This window comes from Macaca mulatta, chromosome 9 (assembly GCF_049350105.2).
Source record: "Macaca mulatta isolate MMU2019108-1 chromosome 9, T2T-MMU8v2.0, whole genome shotgun sequence".
Taxonomy (NCBI): Eukaryota; Metazoa; Chordata; class Mammalia; order Primates; family Cercopithecidae; genus Macaca; species Macaca mulatta.
The window spans coordinates 129441882-129460469 of NC_133414.1; the positions used below are offsets into that span (position 1 = coordinate 129441882).

Sequence of the window (18588 nt, forward strand, 5' to 3'; positions counted from 1 at the left end):
AATTATGTACTCTCTAAAAATACTGGACCTTAATTTTTGACCAGGTGATAAGTAAAACAACATAAACAAGTTTATAGGGAATAGTTGGGCTATCACCTTGACCCCTGTCTATCATCATCAACCCAGTTCCTTCCCTGTATACCCTATAAAACTTCTTATTGGTTCCTCATTTATCCTTTCAGAGATTTATTACACAGTTCCTTATTAAAATAAAGTTGGTTACAGGTACTTCACACATTCTAATGGTTTTCTTTTCATTTATCTCAATTTAACATGACCTAAAGAATGTCTGGCTATACTTTCTCAATGCCTTACATGCAGTCTTTGACTCCTGTAGCAAGGCTTTAAGTGAGCAGTACTGCAGGTAAAGCAAAAATGTGGTGAGCAAAGCTGACACCAAAGCTTGTGGTTAAACAGCTACAAGCTAACAGACATATAATCAAAACCTAACCTTACCAGCAACATTAAGGCAAATGAATTAGTATTTTCTAAATACCTAGCATAGTACCTATTATATCTATTTTACTATACAGTGCAGTTCCTTTTACAAAATAGACAACATATTTAGTCTTTTTTAAATTTTTTTTAAAAAAGGGATTTTTTGTCTACCAGGCTTTCTAACATAATGATACACAATCCTGAGTCACCCTGGACTTAACAACAATAACAAAAAAGATTAAGTATATTATTAGTATATTCAAAACTAACCTATTACCAAGGATACAAATGTATTAGATATAAAATATAACCTGCGTTCTCAAGTACTTAATTGTATTATGGGTTGGAAATAAAAATAAAAGTCATATGTAACAAGTAAGTGGTACAAACAAGTGTCATAAAAATATAGCCCTAGGATAGTATACTTGTACTTGGAATGATCAGGAGAGACATTAAGAAGGTAGCTTTTGAGTCAAACCAAGAAAGGTTGGCTTCATGGAGCAGAGAAGGGGGCCAAGAAAGCAGCAGCTAGTCAACGCAATGGGCTTGGTGCTTTAAAATATTTAAGTAGGGAATGGCAAACTACAGCTCATGGTCTAAATTCAGTCCACTGCCTGTTCGGTATAACCTGTGGGCTACCAGTGGTTTTTATGTTTTTAAATGGTTGAAAAGTATCAAAAGAATATTTTATACCATATGAAAATTATGAAATTCATATACAAAGTTTTACTGGCACGCAGCCACATTCATTCATTTACACATTATCTGTGACTGCTTCTGTACTGCAAGGCAGAGTTGTATAGTTGCAACAGAGACCATGTGAATCACAGCCTAAAATGTACTATCTGGCCCCTTAGAGAAAAAGTCTGCCAACACCTTGCCTTGGGAAGGCCTATGTAGCTGAAGCATTATGAATGAGGGGCTGGGTGGAGGATGGTGAGACTGAAGCTGGAAGAGCTAAGAGGAACCTGTGTGTCATGGTGAGGATTTGGGTTCACATCCTAAGAATAATGAGGAAGCTGTTAAAGAGTTTTAAGTAGGAGACTGACAATTAGATTTGCATTTTGAAAAGATCATGCTGGTTGTTATTCTGGGGACCAGCGGACTAGGAGATATGAAGGCTAGTATAGTAAGTAGTTCAAGCAAGATATGAATATAGCTTAAACTTTGGTGCTGGCAAAGTAAAACAAGGAGGCTAGGCAAGATTATTTCTGAGATCTCTTCCAGTTCTAAAACGCTAAAAAGCCACAGTGGTTCAAAGTCTAGTTTTGCAGCTTTCCTGAGTGTTTCCAATTATCACGAACAATTCTCAAAACTGTTTTGCTAGGTGACAAAGATTCTTTGCCAGGCCAAACTTTGTTGAGGTTTTTGAATCTTCTGCTAGGCCCATCTGTCCAGTTTTAGCAAAGAACTCTGCTAAGTCAGTTTAGCAAGAAACCCCTATTCTTTATATCTGATTGTCCTTTACCATCCTCCATGATGTCTGATCACCCTGGACTGTTTTTAGCAAGAATCCTGCTAGGTTGGTTTAGCCAGAATCCCCTTTACCCTTGATGTTTCCTCTTAGTAAGTTTCAATCCACTGATCCCACATTGCTTCTTGGCTATAAATTTCCACCTGCCCATGCTGTATTCAGAGTTGAGCCCAATCTGTCACCTACTTCAAGATCTCACTGCAGTGGCTGCTATACTTATCATGACGGTCCTGAATAAAGACTTCCTTACTGTGCTTTAACAAGTATCATTGAGTAATTTTCTCTTTAACATAGGAACAGCTCCCCAGTAGGTAGAATAAGTTAAAAATAAGCCAACAGAGCATTATGCATCTAAAGAGTGTTGGAATGACTACAGAATAAATGCCCCTCCCTCCATTAAAGCACTTTCTAAAATACGATTTATATTTGTTAAAGTTAGAAAGAACTACCTTTTTTTTTTTTTTTTAATGAGACGGAGTCTCACTCTGTCGCCCAGGCTGGAGTGCAGTGGCCAGATCTCAGCTCACTGCAAGCTCTGCCTCCCGGGTTTACACCATTCTCCTGCCTCAAGTCTCCCGAGTAGCTGGGACTACAGGTGCCCACCACCTCGCCCGGCTAGTTTTTTGTATTTTTTAGTAGAGACGGGGTTTCACCGTGTTAGCCAGGATGGTCTTGATCTCCTGACCTCATGATCCGCCCGTCTCGGCCTCCCAAAGTGCTGGGACTACAGGCTTGAGCCACTGCGCCCGGCCAGGACTACTTTTATGATATTAAATTTACAGTTAAAGAATTGACAGGTAAATAATACAATTTAAATGAACACACAACACAAATACTGCTTAGGAACATTTTCACTGCACTGTTTTCCCCACAACTTAGTAATGACAAAACAAAGAACATACCTGCTACATTCTAACAATGTAACTTTAAGACGGCCTTCAGTAAGTGCCCATTGTTGTATATGGATATGCTCTTCATCTTCTTCAAATCCTTGCAAGGTCTGGTATGGAAAAAACGGCTTAAACCTGACAAAAGTAAAGATAAGTCTAAATGTCTGAATAATAAACACCACAGTTTAAAGCATAACAAAACCCACCCATAAAAAAACACAAAGCAAAATGAACACCTAATACTACAATTGCTCTACAAAACCAAAGCTTACCACACTCCCCCATAACTGGCAGCAAATGGTGCCTTCGCTATGGCACCCATAAGTCTTGGTTTTTTGGTATGCTCCCATTGATAAGGCAAGAGAGAACAAAGAAAAGAAAAATCTAGAGGCAGCAAGTGGGCCATGAAGTTTAGGTGAGGCAGGAGAGAGACTGTTTGTGAACCAGATGGATAGTGTTCCTACAGTACAAGATCAAAATTCAGAATGCATGTTTCATGGAAATAATATACAGTCCCCTTGGTATCCATGGAGGACTGGTTCCAGTACTTCCCAAGGATACCAAAATCCAAGGATGCTCAAGTCTCTCATATAAAATGGCCCAGTATATGTATTATGTACATTCTCCAATATGTTTTGAATCATCTCTAGATTACCTATAATACCTAATGCAATGTAAATGCTATGTAAATAGTTAAGACTATATTGTTCAGAGAATAATGACAAGGAAAAAAGTCTGTACATGTTCAGTGCAGATGAAATTTTTAAAAAATATTTTCAATCCACAGTTGTTTGAATCCATGGATGTGGAACCCATGAATGTGGAGCCCACGAATACAGAGAGCTGACTGTAATAGATAGTGATTAGTACATGATAAAGATCAGTGTAATAGCAACATTAACAACAATTAACACAGCAGAGGTATTCATCAGAGATGTTTACTATTTGCCAGGCAGTATGCTAAGTGCTTTATACATGCATTATCTTATTTAATGCTCACAACCCTGAAGAGGGCAATGTTATTGGCTCCTCTCGCCAGACGAAAAGAATGAAGCTTAGGAAGGTTAACAAGTTTGTTCAATTTTACAAAGTGAATGGCAAAACCAGAATTCAAGCTAGTCTGATTCCAAAGTCCAACTACATAACACCTCAGTTACTTACGAATTATTCAGTATTCATATGCTCATTGCTAATACTGTTGTTTTTATGGAGAAGTTTGTGCTGAGTTATAAACTGTAGGTTTTAAAAAACTTGTAATTTCAAACACAAATCATACTCCTCCATTAAAGCTAAAGAAAAAGAAAATGAAAGAAAATTGGGCTTAAAGCCCTGTGGTTTTCAATTCACCCTACACATTGTCACTTGCCATGATATCTACTTGCTCAGAAAGTTTTAGTGACTTCTTACTGACCACACACACAGATACAGACACACACACGGTCAAAAGTTCTTGGTTTTACATTTAAGGTCCACCACAATTAATCTTCCTTTTTTATTTTTATTTTTTCTTGAGACAGGGTCTTGCTCTGTCGCCCAAGCTGGAGTGCAGTGGCACGGTCTTGGCTCACTGCAACCTCTGCCTCCTTGGTTCAAGGTATTCTCTTGCCTCAGCCTCCCAAGTGGCTGGGATTACAGGCATGCACCACTATACCTGGATGATTTTTGTATTTTTAGTAGAAATGGGGTTTTGCCATGTTGGCCAGACCAGTCTTGAACTCCTGACCTCAAGAGATCTGCCCGCCTCGGCCTCCCACATGGCCTTCCAAAGTGCTGGGATTACAGGCCTGAGCCACCACACCCAGCCCACAATTAATCTTTCTAATCACATATTCCCTTAATATAAACATTCCAATCTAGAAAGTCACCTCATATGCCCAGAAGACACTATGAATATTCCTGCCTTCAGGCCTTTCATACCAACTGGAGGTTGTCCCAGATTCCTCAAAGCCTCTCCAAATCCTCCCCTCTTTCACACTCTGCCATACATGCTGCTTTCTTCTCTATCTTGCAGTCTTCTAAACTGCTGTGCATTTAAGCCTTAAAATGTCAAATATGACTTAGTCTCACAATTCTCTGCATCCATCACATACCTGACAGGATGTTTCACACATTATCAGGATTTGAGTATGTGTTGCACTGATTTACAGTTAACACTAAAAGTGAAATAAACACTTAGAAAATATCAATAGCCTACTATAGTTTATACGGAAAGATAGTAATAGAGGGGGTTAAATGCTGTTTTATGTTTTCCCAGTAAATAAGGTTAAAGAAAAAAAATTTTTAAGGAAACGTTAAGTAGGGACACAGGTAATGCTCAGTGCTTTTCTCCTGTTTCTAAACTACTATGGAAAGCAGAAAGCCCCCTCAGTTTCTCCCAACTAAAACGCTAATTTGCATTTGAAGTCATTTGATTCAGACAGACTGGCACCAAATTTTTAGAGGGAAAAAAATCGTAGCTAAATTTATATCAATATCATGTTGTAGCTGGGTGCTTTTAACACAGTCCTTATGACTCCTGAAAAACATATAACTCTGTTACTTTGCAAAAAATTATAATCATCATATATACTAGAAACTTGGAATTTAATAATCCAAGTTAGCTAAATCACAACTGCTCTAAGAACCAGCTTTTCTTGTCAAATATAAAGTCAAAATTCAATTAAAAAATTTCTCACAGGAGTATGAGTTGAATGTTATATGGAATAAAGTCTAACAGGGGGTTTTGCTAAGAGTGTTTATGCACAAAAATAATTTGAAATCAGAACAATGTATTCCATTTTAAATGAATATACTAAACGGTGGGATAAAGCATGAACATGTTTGGCAAGCCAATAAATAGAATCCACACGTTAAAATTCTCTAAGAACATTTGGTTTTCAGAACTTTTAAGTCCAAGTCTTTAAGTATCCCAAACCCATAAAGAATCCAAACAATGAAGCGGGCTACCTCTATCACTTTCTTTTATCTTCCTATTCCATCATATGATCTTTCTTCAAAATCCATTAGTGTTTATTTCCTAATTAACCTATTAACTCAAAAATGTCAGTTTTTTCACTCAGGCTTCCCCCCAAAATAGTCTTAACAAACTACCTGTACTTCTTCCTGTAGAAAACTTAAAAACCCAAACTAGGAAGATCAACTTTAAGGATGACAGTATGAAGAGCCCTGCTGATCTGCTCCCCAGTGAAACTGGTGAAAATTATTTTAAACCAAAACATGTACAGTCTCTGGAAATGGTCTTAAGAGCAAACAGCAAATTTTTTAAATCTACTTAAGAAAATCTATGAAAATTTGGTAAGAAAGTCAAGTCTGTGGTGTTTGAACCCTGTTTCCCCAACAAGCTCAGGGTGGCAGAGACTACACGCTAGACTTATTTTTTATTTTTTATTTTTAGTTTTTGAGATGGAGTCTTGATCTGTCGCCCAGGCTGGAGTGCAGTGGCATGATCTCGGCTCACTGCAAGCTCTGCCTCCCAGGTTCAAGCCATTCTCCTGCCTCAGCCTCCCGAGTAGCTGGGACTACAGGTGCCCGCCACCACACCCAGCTATTTTTTTGTATTTTTAGTAGAGACGGGGTTTCACCATGTTAGCCAGGATGGTCTCAATCTCCTGACCTTGTGATCCGCCTGCGTCGGTCTCCCAAAGTGCTGGGATTACAGGTGTGAGCCACCGCGCCAGGCCACTCCATGCTAGACTTCTACTGCCATGAACACAGGGCTCCCTCATCCCACAGCTCTCATTTGGTGGGCTTTCTCCCTGGGAGGAGGAGGAGGAGGATAGGAACACTTCTCATCCAGCCTCCAGTCACCTGTTACTTCCAGGCAAGTTCGGTCAACAGGAGGGGGCTTCCTTCATTGACCCAGCCCCCACTCATGGAATGGAGGGTCTACCTTGGGCACAGAACACTGAGAATACTGGAGCCCTGACTATCTTGCCCTGGCTCATGAGGAAGTGGTTCCATAGTGGAAAAGGCAAGCCAAGAGGACCTCAGGCCAATCCATCCCCAATCTAGCACTCAGCTCCTAGAGTTGTGGTATCACCCAGAGAGAAGCCTACGGCCGTCTTCACCCCTAGCTCCAGAGACCTGGTTCTGATTATTTTGCTAAGGGAAAAGGAGAGGGAGAGGCAGGTCAGAAAACAGATTCTCCCAATCTCTTCCCAAAGGAATTAATTTCATTTACAATAGTCTGTGAAGAAGCTCAAACCTAAAGGTACTATCAAGAACAATGGAGGTTGTGGTGAAAAGCACATGTCTTCCTTCAAGGATTTAAGGAAGACATATCCTAGGCTGCAGGCTGCTGTGCTCCTAGTAGAGAAACAGGAAATAAGATAGCTGGGAGGAGCCCTCCTGGGGTGAGAGCAAGTATCAAACACTTAACCAAGGTAACTATTCCTGAAGGAGGCACAATTTGATTGGAACAGTTTGTAGAACAAGTTACACCCCTGGGTGCTATTAAAAGCAACAAGAGAGTGAACACTAGTGGTGGGGAGGGGGTGAGTGGGGTAGGTGTACTGTACTAAAATAATCCAGCCAGCCAACCTAAAAACAGATAAGCAAATATCAAGCTCTGGGTAAGGGGAGACCAGTATCTAAGGTTGCTACAATATATTATCTAAAGTGTTTGGTTTCCAAGAAAAAGTTATGAGACATACAAAGAAACAGAAAAGTATGACCCATACAGCAAAAAACAAAAACAAAACAAAACAAAACACACACACACACACTACCTGTGAGAGGGACCAGATGTTAGATTTAACAGAAAAAGATTCAAAATTTTTGGAGACCAAAGTTCTTATTTACAGAGGAACCCTTCAGGTAGTAGGCTTCAGAGAGAATAGGTTGTAAAACGTTTCTTATCAGACTTAAAGTCTGTGTCGATGTTAAATATGTCTCCATACATATGTTCATGGAACAAGACGCGATTAAAGAACTACAGGGGTTCGGCTATTGGGGTTCGGCCAGGCGTGGTGGCTCATGCCTGTAATCCCAGCACTTTGGGAGGCCAAGGCAGGCAGATCACCTGAGGTCAGGAGTTCGAGACCAACCTGACCAATATGATGAAATCCTGTCTCTACTAAAAATATAAAAATTAACCCGGGCGTGGTGTCACATGCCTGTAATCCCAGATACTCGGGAGGCTGAGATAGGAGAATCGCTTGAACCTGGGAGGCGGAGGTAGAAGTGAGCTGAGATCGCACTCCAGCCTGGGCAACAAGCGCGAAACTCTGTCCAAAAAAAAAAAAAAACAAAAACACTATAGGGAGGTATTATGACAATGTTACATTAAATAGAGCATAACAATAAAGAGACAGGAATTGTAAAAAAAGAAACTATGAACCAAAAATAAAATTCTAAGGCCCCCCCAAACCATCCGATTGGACTTCCTCCTCAGCCAGGGCACTCTTAAAATTTAATCTAAATGAATGGTTCAAGCCATGATGGCAAATGGGGGTCGGACATGCCAGAGATGCCTCATTATACCCCTCCAGCGTTAATAATACAGAAGTTATTCATAAGTAATTTTTAGGCAGTTAGAAAGGGTGAAAATTCTTGGTGGAATTTTCCTTTAATAAAAAGCAGCCCCCAAACCATTGCTTCTCTAACAGAAAGCAGCCACAGAAGTCAGGTATAATATACAAACTAGGAGCTTTTATATGTAAATGCAGCTGTACCTGGAAGCCAGGTACATTCAATATGGTGTTTCCTGCCCTCTTTTCCTTGTCACCACTTTTAGGGTCTCATGGCAGCCTCCTGGTAAAACCATGTACAGGCATCATGGCTGCCGCCAGGTGGAGGCCTCATTTGTATAATAAAAGACTAGGGTGGGAGGGTCAGTCTTTTTGGGACTAGGTAAGTAGCACACCTGGTCAACCCAATCCCCTGAGCCCTATGTAAATCAATCACCGCCCCCTCAAGCCTCTGTACAAAACTAATTGCTTTCCACCGAAAATCAGAGACCCTCTTTTGGGTGACCCACTTTCTCAGCATAAGGAAGCTTTTTCTCTCTCTTTTCTTCTTCTATTAAACTTTCCTCTTCTAAACCCACCCCTCGTGTGTGTCCGTGTCCTGAGTTCTTTCTCCACCAGACCAAGAACCAGGGTATATACCCCAGACAATGGAGCCGTTTCATTAACATCAACACAGACAGGACAGGCCTCATCATACCCCTCCAGCATTAACATGGACACAGACTTTAAGTCTGATAAGAAACGTTTTACAACCTATTCTCTCTGAAGCCTACTACATGAAGGCTCCCTCTGCAATAAATAAGAACGTTGGTCTCCACAATTCTTGATCTTAATCCAGACATTCCTTTCTATTGATCCCAGGTTTTAGATAAACTCAACCTTCAACTAGAAAATTTTAAAATCTACCTGTAAGCTGGAAGATGCCTCCCTCGAGTTGTCCTGCCTTTCTGGATCAAATTAATATATTTCTTAAATGTATTTGATCGAAGTCTCATGTCTCCCTGAAATGTATAAAACCAAGCTGCACCCCTGATCACCTTGAGCACATGTTCACAAGACCTCCTGAGGGCTGTGTCGAAGGCCACATCACTCCTATTTGGCTCAGAATAAGTATCTTCAAATATTTTAGAGTTTGACTCTTTTTGTGGACCAAAAAAAAAAAAAAAGAAAATTCTGTAGTCAACAAGTACAATCAGTGAAATTAAAAAATTACAGAGGGACTCATAACAGTAGGTACGAACTGGAATAAGAACTAGTAAAACACATAATGGGAGAACCAGAAGGACAGAAAAGAGTCAAGGGAGTAGAAAAAAATATTCCAAGAAATAAAACACGCAGCCAGTATGTCCTGAAGCCACAAGGGTCAGATATTATATGATTCCATTCATATGAAAATCCAGAATAGAAAAATTTATAAAGTACATGAGGCGTTATTTAGGCCTGGGGGTAGGTGAGGGATTAGGAGGTAGCCAAAGGTTATGGGTTTTCTTTCTCAGGTGATAAAAATGTTCTAAAACTGACTGTGGTGATGGCTGCACATATATGTGAATATACTAAAAGCCAATTAAATTCTAAGCTTAAACAGGTGAACTGTACGGCATATGAATTACATTTCAACATAGCTGCTAAAACGAAAACCAACAACCCTGCTACCCAGAAATAATTTTTCTTGTCACTGCTTTGATGTATAAATGTTTGGTTAGAATTATCTGATAAAATAATAAAATCATAAAGTGGCACAGCTCCATTAAAACAAATTATAGTCCCTTTTAATGCTTATGAAAAACAAACATTTATTGAATGGCTACCAAACCAGATACTGACTGTATAAAGCACTTTATTTGCTCACTTAATCCTTACAACCTCCAAACTAGGTATCAGCACACTGTATATAAGGAAATAATCTTGAGATCTCACACCTAATAAATGCTAGAGCAAAAACTGGAACTTGCGTTAATCTGCGATGGCTTCCATAACAGAACTCTGAGTGGCTCTGGAGGCTGGAAGTCGAAGATCAGGGTACAGACAGGGTTGGGTTTTGGTGAGGCCTTTCTCCTTGGCTTGGCGATGGCTGCCTTCTCACTGTGTCTTCTCACAGCCTTTCCTCCATGTGCATATTCCTGTTCTCTCTCCCTCTTCTTATAAGGAAACCAGTTTTATCGGATTACTGCTCATCTTTACGGTCTCATTTAATTAACCCCGATTACCTCGTTAAAGGCCCTATCCCAAATAGAGTTGCATTGAGGGTTGGGCCTTCAACATATTTTATTAATTTTTGAGGGGAGCACAATTCAGTCCATAGCAAAACTCATATGTAACTCCAGAGCCTGATCTACAGTCCCTTGACTGACTTATCACCCTGTTTTCTGCTGGAATACAAGTTCTAAACCAAGTCTGAAGGAGCCCGACAAAGGAGGCTCACAGTTTTACATACATTACTATATTTGATCCCCACAATAACATGTTAAGGCAAGAATCTTAAATCATTTTCTCATTTCACATAGTTCAGGGAGAACAAAAAGCTTGCTGAAGACTACATCCTTTTATTCAAAAGTTACATGAAGATACATGCCCACAAAATAAGGGCATAAAGCAAGACTGAAGAAAGTGATCCAAAAACAGTGAATCTAAGTCAAGAGAGCAATGATGTCCTAAACCCAGATGACTGGTGTGTGACAAGCCAAGAGAAAACCCATTTGGGGCAGGTGATGAAAGCTCCAGGAAAGAAATCTCCGAGAAATAAGAGGAAATAAATAGGAGAGGCAGAAGGAATGAGAAAGGAAAGGAATACTCTGAAAATCTGAGTAAGGCAATTTGGTAAGAGAAAAAAATATTGCTTTGAATGGCACTAAGGTTACGAAACTGGAATACAGAGAAGGAAACATAATCTGCATATAAGACAGTTCTGTAGATAAACAGTACTTATATAGACATCATAATGTAAAAACACAGACCAAGGAAGACTTAACTATGAACAGAACATGTTATCAATTATATAAAAATAAGAAAATAAGGATGGCCAGGTGTGGTGGCTCATGCCTGTAAATCCCAACACTTTGGGAGGCTGAGACAGGCGACCTGCTTGAGCTCAGGAGTTCGTGACCAGCCTGGGCAACATAGCCAAACCCCATTTCTACAAAAAAATACAAAAATCAGCTGGGCATGGTGGTGTGCCCCTGTAGTTCCAGCTACACTGGAGGCTGAGGCAGGAGGATCACTTGAGCCTGGGAGATTGAGGCTGCTGTGAGCTGAGATCACAACTCTGTACTTCACCCTGAGTGACAGAGTAAGACTCACTCTCAAATGAAAAAAAAAAAAGATGTAGGTCAGTGAATGAATGGAAAATAGTAATAAAACTATATCCAAAAAAAGGCAAAAGAGAAGGTGAGAGAGGATATTACTTAGCGAAATCCTTTATCGTCTGAAGCCAATCAATAGTCACTGTCTAAAGCTTCTGACTCAAGAAGAGCTATATGATACTGTTTAGTAATACAGAGATAACACCATTATTATTAGTATAGCTAACACTTATTACATACTTAGCATGTGAAAGGCATTATATTAACTTAATTCCCAAAACAATTCTATGAGATAGGCACTATAATAAACCCCATTTTGCAGATGAGGGAACTAAGATGCAGAGAGGTTAAGTAACTTGCTCAGGGAAACACAGCTAGCAAGTTGTAGAACCAAAATAAGAATCTAGGTAGTCTAGCAGTCTAGCTCCAGAATCTGTGTTTTTTCTTTTTTTTCTTTTGAGACGGAGTCTTGCTCTGTCCCAGGCTGGAGTGCAATGGCATGATCTTAGCTCACTGCAACCTCCGCTTCCCAGATTCAAGCTATTCTCCTGCCTCAGCCTCCCAAGTAGCTGGGATTACAGGCGCCCGCCACCACGCTCAGTTAATTTTTGTATTTTTAGTAGAGACGGGGTTTCACTATGTTGGCCAGGCTGGTATTGAACCCCTGACCTCATGATCCACCTTCCTCGGCCTCCCAAAGTGCTGGGATTACAGGTGTGAGCCACTGCGCCCGGCCCCAGAATCTATGCTCTTAACCAATGACTCTTAAAAGTTGTTAAAAATAGAAATATATAGGCTGGGCGCAGTGGCTCATGCCTGTAATCCCAGAACTTTGGGAGGCCGAGGCAGGCAGATCACAAGGTTAGGAGATCAATACCATCCTGGCTAACACAGTGAAACCCCGTCTCTACTAAAAACACAAAAAAAATTAGCCGGGCACAGTGGCAGGCGCCTGTAGTCCCAGCTACTCGGGAGGCTGAGGCAGGAGAATGGCACGAACCTGGGAGGCAGAGCTTGCAGTGAGCAGAGACTGTGCCACTGCACTCCAGCCTGGATGACAAAGCGAGAATATATAGTTAGAAACGATTGCTTCTGAACAGTCTAGTTTAGGGCAGAAAAGTAAAGGGTTTAGGGAGGCAAGTGCTGATTTTCATTATAACTTCTTCTGTTTTGATTTTTAAGTTATATGCATTAAGTAAAATGAAAGGACAAACAATGCCAAATGTTGGAGAGGATGTGAAACTGCTGGTTTCAACTATTAAAACTACTTTGAAAATTGTAGTAATATCTACGAAGGCTGTAGAGATCCACCCTATGACTCTGCAATCCTACTCCTTGATATACCCAAGAGAAATGTGCACAAATGTTCACCAAAAGGCATATATAAGAATATTCATAACAACACTGCCCATCAACAAAAATGGACAGACTGAAATACATTCACACAGTGGAATACTCCACAGCAAATATAATGAACAAAGTGTATCTATATGCAACAACATGGATTAATCTCACAAACTACTCTTGAGCTAAAGACAATAAAAATGAGTATATACGGTATGATTCAATTTATACAAAGTTCAAAATCAGGCAAAAAACAAACACAAAAAAATCTAAAAATAGTGTTAGAAATCAGGATAGTAGTTACTTTTAGGCAGAGGAGGGGAAGGTAGTGACTAGGTAGCATATAAGGAACTTTTTGGTTGCTGGTGATACTCTGTTGCTTGTTTTGAATGCTGATTTGACGAGTTTGTTCACTTTGTAGACATTCATGGAGCTGAATTTTCTGATTAGTACACTTTTCAGGTGGTGAATTATATTTTAATAAAAGTTTAAAGAAAAAACATGTTTTTTTCTTTTTTTGAAGACGGGGTCTTACTCTGTTGCCCAGGCTGGAATGCAGTGGTGTGATCATGGCTCACTACAGCCTTGACCTCCTGGGCTCAAGCAATCCTTCTGCCTCAGCATCCCAAGTAGCTGGCACTACAAATGCAGGCCACCACACCCAGTTACTTTTTGTAGAGGTGGGGTCTTGCTATATTGCTCAAGCTGGTCTTGAATTCCTGGGTCCAAGCAATCCTCCTGCTTTGGCCTCCCAAAGTGCTGGGATTCTAGGAGTGAGCCACTACACTTGGCGTGTTTAATTTTTAAATGTACATTACTTTACTAACACTTAAAATACATATTTAAATTCTCCTGTGTAGATCTGAGAGAACCTTTTGTAACATCTAAAATATGTTTTACTTTAAGATGTCTCTTCAAGTTTGCTCTATAAGCATGTTGAATACCAGCTGGTGACATCTCCATCACATGGCAGCAGTAAAACTGTTTGCAAACACTGTGATCTTTAGAGAGAAAGGTTTTACTACAAACCCAATGTAAAAATATGCAGAGGTCTAGATCTACTGTTAACTGTAGTTGAGCTTTCATGTTCTTGCTCAAGTGATAAATCTGCTAGAGTTTTCAGATCAATATGAGAAAACTTTGTAACAATTAGAGCTAGTGAAAAAAGAACATGGCTTTCTCAATATGAAGTAGCAAGCCTCTATCTCTAGAAATACTCAGGCAAAGGTTAGATGAGGATTTGTCAAGGAGACAAAAAAGAACACAAAAAAGAAGACAAAAGAACACAAAACTTAGAATCATATATAAATATAGATTGTTGTCCCAACTTCATCACTGATAAAGCAGGTGATATTGGAAAAGTCTTTTATCTCCTTAAACTTCATTTTCTTGTTCAAAAAGAGAGGAGGGGAATAATACATGCTTTTTGTTACCTATGAGAGGGTGAAGTAAAACTAATTCATGTGCCAGCATCTCTTAAACTACAAGGTATTGTAACCACCTGAGGGGTTCTTCCTGCCCACGGCATAAAGACAGACCATGGTGGCATTGTAGTAGAGAAAGGGTTTAATAGACACAAGGCTGGCCACAACACAGGGGAGATAAAATGTGTACCCAAATCACTTCATTCAAAGCTCGCAGGTGAGGGGTTTTTCAAAGGCAGTTTGGGGGAAGGAGTGGGGTGGCCGGGTAATAGGTGCTTGCTGCTGATTGGTTGGGGCAGAGATGAACTCATAGGGGGTTGAAGCTGTCCTCCGTGTGCCAAATTGCTTCTGGGTGGAGCCACAGGAGTGGAGTTGTAATAAGTCCTAATACAATGCCACTTTTACTAAAACACATTTCCTAATCTGCATTGTAAAGCTGTATAATTTCTATAAAATCACAGTATCTCACTTTTAATGGTTTAGAGAAAGTAAATGCTAGTGTTAATCATGGGCTCTCTATTAAGTTTCCTTTAGATATCTAAAACAGTACCTCTTGTCTTCCAAACTATTTTGTCTAGGTTATGATGCTGAGTAAAATATAAAGAACTCAATAAAATTGTTCAGCAATTCTATTAATACTGACTTGGAGTCCTAGAGAGAGTGGAAATCAATAATAATGGGAATGACCTTCCCAGTGCAGTTTGATGGCTCTCAAACTTTCTCATCCTAGTCCTCCAAGAAAGACCCTATTAGTCACAATATTTCAGAAGGAAGGGGTAAACAAGTCCACGTGGTTATCTCTCTCTGTTCTAATAAAAATCCATGCTAGTTTATTGTAAGGAACACTATGAAATAGTCATTTCTGAGAATCTACACCTTGATGTTTTCTAATTTGGGGATATAAAAAAATGATCCTAAGCTAGACGTTAAAGAATTATTACTTTTTAAGCTTTGATAGTGGGATTATACTTTTTTTAAAAAGACATATTGATGTTACACATAAATTTTGTTTCGAAATAATCGGGGGAGAGGTGTGTGGCAAGATATAGATGAACAAGAGTGGCCCTAAGTTAATTACTGGCTACAAAGCAGGATGAGGGAGGGGGTGAAGGGGTGGGGAGCGGCATTTACTGAACTATTTTCTTGACTCTTAAGTGAAATTTTCCAGAATGAAGAATTAGAAAAATTGTTCTGTATACTAAAACAACGTGGTTTCTGTCTTCCTGTTTCCTTTCTCTAACTTCCCTGAGCAACATCACTTGCTGTTGCTTTTATCACAGTTCATATATTGGTACCTAAAAATGAATTAAACACTCTTTCTTCAAACTTGTACCCTCCTCTCCTGCTTTCTCTTACTGGCACCACCAATTTCAAAGAGATTTGGAAACGTGGAGGTTACCTTTTACTCCTCCTCACAACCAATTAGTTCTATCCCCGTTCCCCTCCATCCATTTACCGTTAAAATGTCTCTTCTGTTGTTCTGTTCCTCATTGGCCTGGTTTAGGTTTTCATTGATTGCTGAGAATGTTGGGATTTTTGAAATTGTTTCCTTTTCTTAAAAAGAGTACTTTCTTAAACCAAAAACAAAGCCTCTACTTTTTGTTGTTGTAAATAAAAAGCTACCTCACAGGACTATTACAAAGATTTAGAGTTCACACATGTGATACACCTAGTCAAGTTCGTGGCTGTTATAAGCACACAAATTCTGGTTTTCTTCTCTTCTTTATGCCCAAGTATTATTATTTCAAACTGGCTTCCTCACTGAATCCCTGAAGATCCTACAAGACCCTCATTCTGTTCCTTTGTGATTTCTCCTACCCACAGTATGCTCCTATCCCATCTCCCTATGTCTAAAGCTAAACTATTCTTTAACAGTTACCTCAAATACCATCTCATCTGTTTAACAAATAGGCTTACTTGATAATAGAGAGACCAGTCAAAGTTAGATACTCAGATACTGCAGTCATATTTCAGGCTCAGGAATACACACAACACTATATCCTTTCTAAGGGAGAGAGTGGAACGAGCAGCTATAAACCGGCAATTGAAAGTCCTATATGGTTTATGCTTTCAGTCGGGAAGTTTCGGCTCTATCACATCAGGAACTAGCAAACATAAATGTTCTCTTCAAATTCTCCTACACCAAATATATAAACTAGATAACTCAGTGAGTGATCATTTTCAAAATGTTTCTTCATTTATTATGCTTCAGAGCCAGTACTCCTTCAAACAATGAATTCCCCCTGCTGCATTAAAAGTATAATTTTCAAAACCTCAATTAGTCATAACTTTTATGGCATACATTATCATGCAAACTATTGCACACTAATACAAAACTAAGTATAAGCCAGAAAGAAAACAAAGTACAATGGTTCAAAATACTCTTCATTTTCTGTATTGGTAAATTATGAATCTAAATTTCGAATTTTCAATTTTACTTAGACACTTCAATTGATATTACATTAAAAGGACAATTCATACACAAGACTCCTCTCTGTTCACCAAGGTTAGTACTACCGTATTATTTCTCCTGAGAAACTGTACCTGCTAAACACTCTGATGCCATACGTAGTCTAGCCCTACGTGGTAAGCTTTTCACTCCTGAAGTTCTACTTCAGTCACCTCCTCTCTGTAACCTGTCCCTGTCCTCTACCATCTGGTAATTGTTTCCTCACCTGTGTTCTAAAAACACTTTATATACGCTCTGTTTTGCTACTAGCCATACTATTTATGTATCTGTCTCCACCTTTCTAGTTCTCCTGAAAGATCCCCTCCTCCCAACTAAATTGTGAGTTGCCTGAGAAAAGAAAGCTTACATTTATCAGCCATATAGAATAGAGATTAAGAACAGACTCTGGAGCCAGATAGCTTGGCTTGGAATCCTACTGTGCCACTTCCCAGCAATATAACCTTGAGCAAACTTCTGACCTTGACCAAAATCTGAGCCTCGGTTTCCTCAGAGGCAAAAGGAGGATAATAGTTACACCTACCTCACAGTGCTGTTACAAGAATTGCATTGAATAATGAAAAGCACTTAGTACCATGCCAGCAAACACTCAATAGACATTAGTTATTATTACTGTTCAGCTTAAATTCCTGGTATTTAACAAAATGCCTGGCACATAAACTGGCACTTAGTATATCTCCACTGAATAAAGAACCTATTTAATGACATGAAATATACTTTAAAATGGCATACTTTTAATTATACTACAATACTTAAATTTTTCTGAAAAATTTCAGAAGTTTCTAGAAGAAATACTATTAAGGTGTTGTTAGTCTGTTCTATTACAATCATATTCTATTTTTAAAAATTCTTATTTATTTATTTTTTTTTTTTTGAGACGGAGTCTCGCTCTGTCGCCCAGGCTGGAGTGCAGTGGCCGGATCTCAGCTCACTGCAAGCTCCACCTCCCAGGTTCACGCCATTCTCCTGCCTCAGCCTCCCGAGTAGCTGGGACTACAGGCGCCCGCCACCTCGCCCGGCTAGTTTTTTGTATTTTTTAGTGGAGATGGGGTTTCACCGTGTTAGCCAGGATGGTCTCGATCTCCTGACCTCGTGATCCACCCGTCTCGGCCTCCCAAAGTGCTGGGATTACAGGCTTGAGCCACCGCGCCCGGCCTCTTAAGTTATTATATGCTCATTTTCCTCTTTTCTAAGACCACAGGAGCCTTAAGTCTTAGAAAAGATAGTATCTGGATCTCATTAATCTTTAAGTCATTATAATGAATAGCTCCAGATCTCAGTCTAATTTGTAAACTATCAACTGGTTGATTCCATCTTCAATCCTTTTTTCTTCTGTGAACTGAGAGTTTCCTGCAGATTCTATTTTTAGAGACAACTGTATTAAATCTAAAATTGCCTAACATTTAACATAATTTTCTTAATATCATTTAATAAGTTAAAAAGAGATGCTGAGACATTTATGACATAAAAAAAGAAAAATAAGAAAAATTTAAAAAGGAAAAACTCAATTTGAAGATTACCATTAAAATTTGAAAATAACTAAAGCAAAACACACACGAATACTAATTTATTCCACAGGATGAAAGGTAATTCCACAGACACCCAAATATTTAAATCCTTTCATTTTACTCATGAGAAATAATCTAATTACACCTGAGTCTAAAAACATGGGTATACTCACACCCAGGTCCATGCTCTTTTAGGAATAAAGTTATATTTAAATGTTCCCGACTAACAATGTTAACCATATTTGGCAGAAGTTATGTTATTGTTATTCCTAACTG

The 18588-nt window shown here is 39.2% G+C and overlaps 1 protein-coding gene across 1 annotated transcript in view; it reads right to left on the minus strand.

Moving 5' to 3' along the window:
- The window catches only part of PDZD8 (PDZ domain containing 8), a 105402-nt gene that overhangs the window by 67343 nt on the left and 19471 nt on the right, over positions 1-18588 (minus strand). Inside the window, exon 2 of the mRNA XM_015148280.3 lies at positions 2815-2937. Within this exon, the coding sequence (XP_015003766.2) occupies positions 2815-2937 (123 nt within the window). The remainder of the gene's footprint in view (positions 1-2814; positions 2938-18588) is intronic.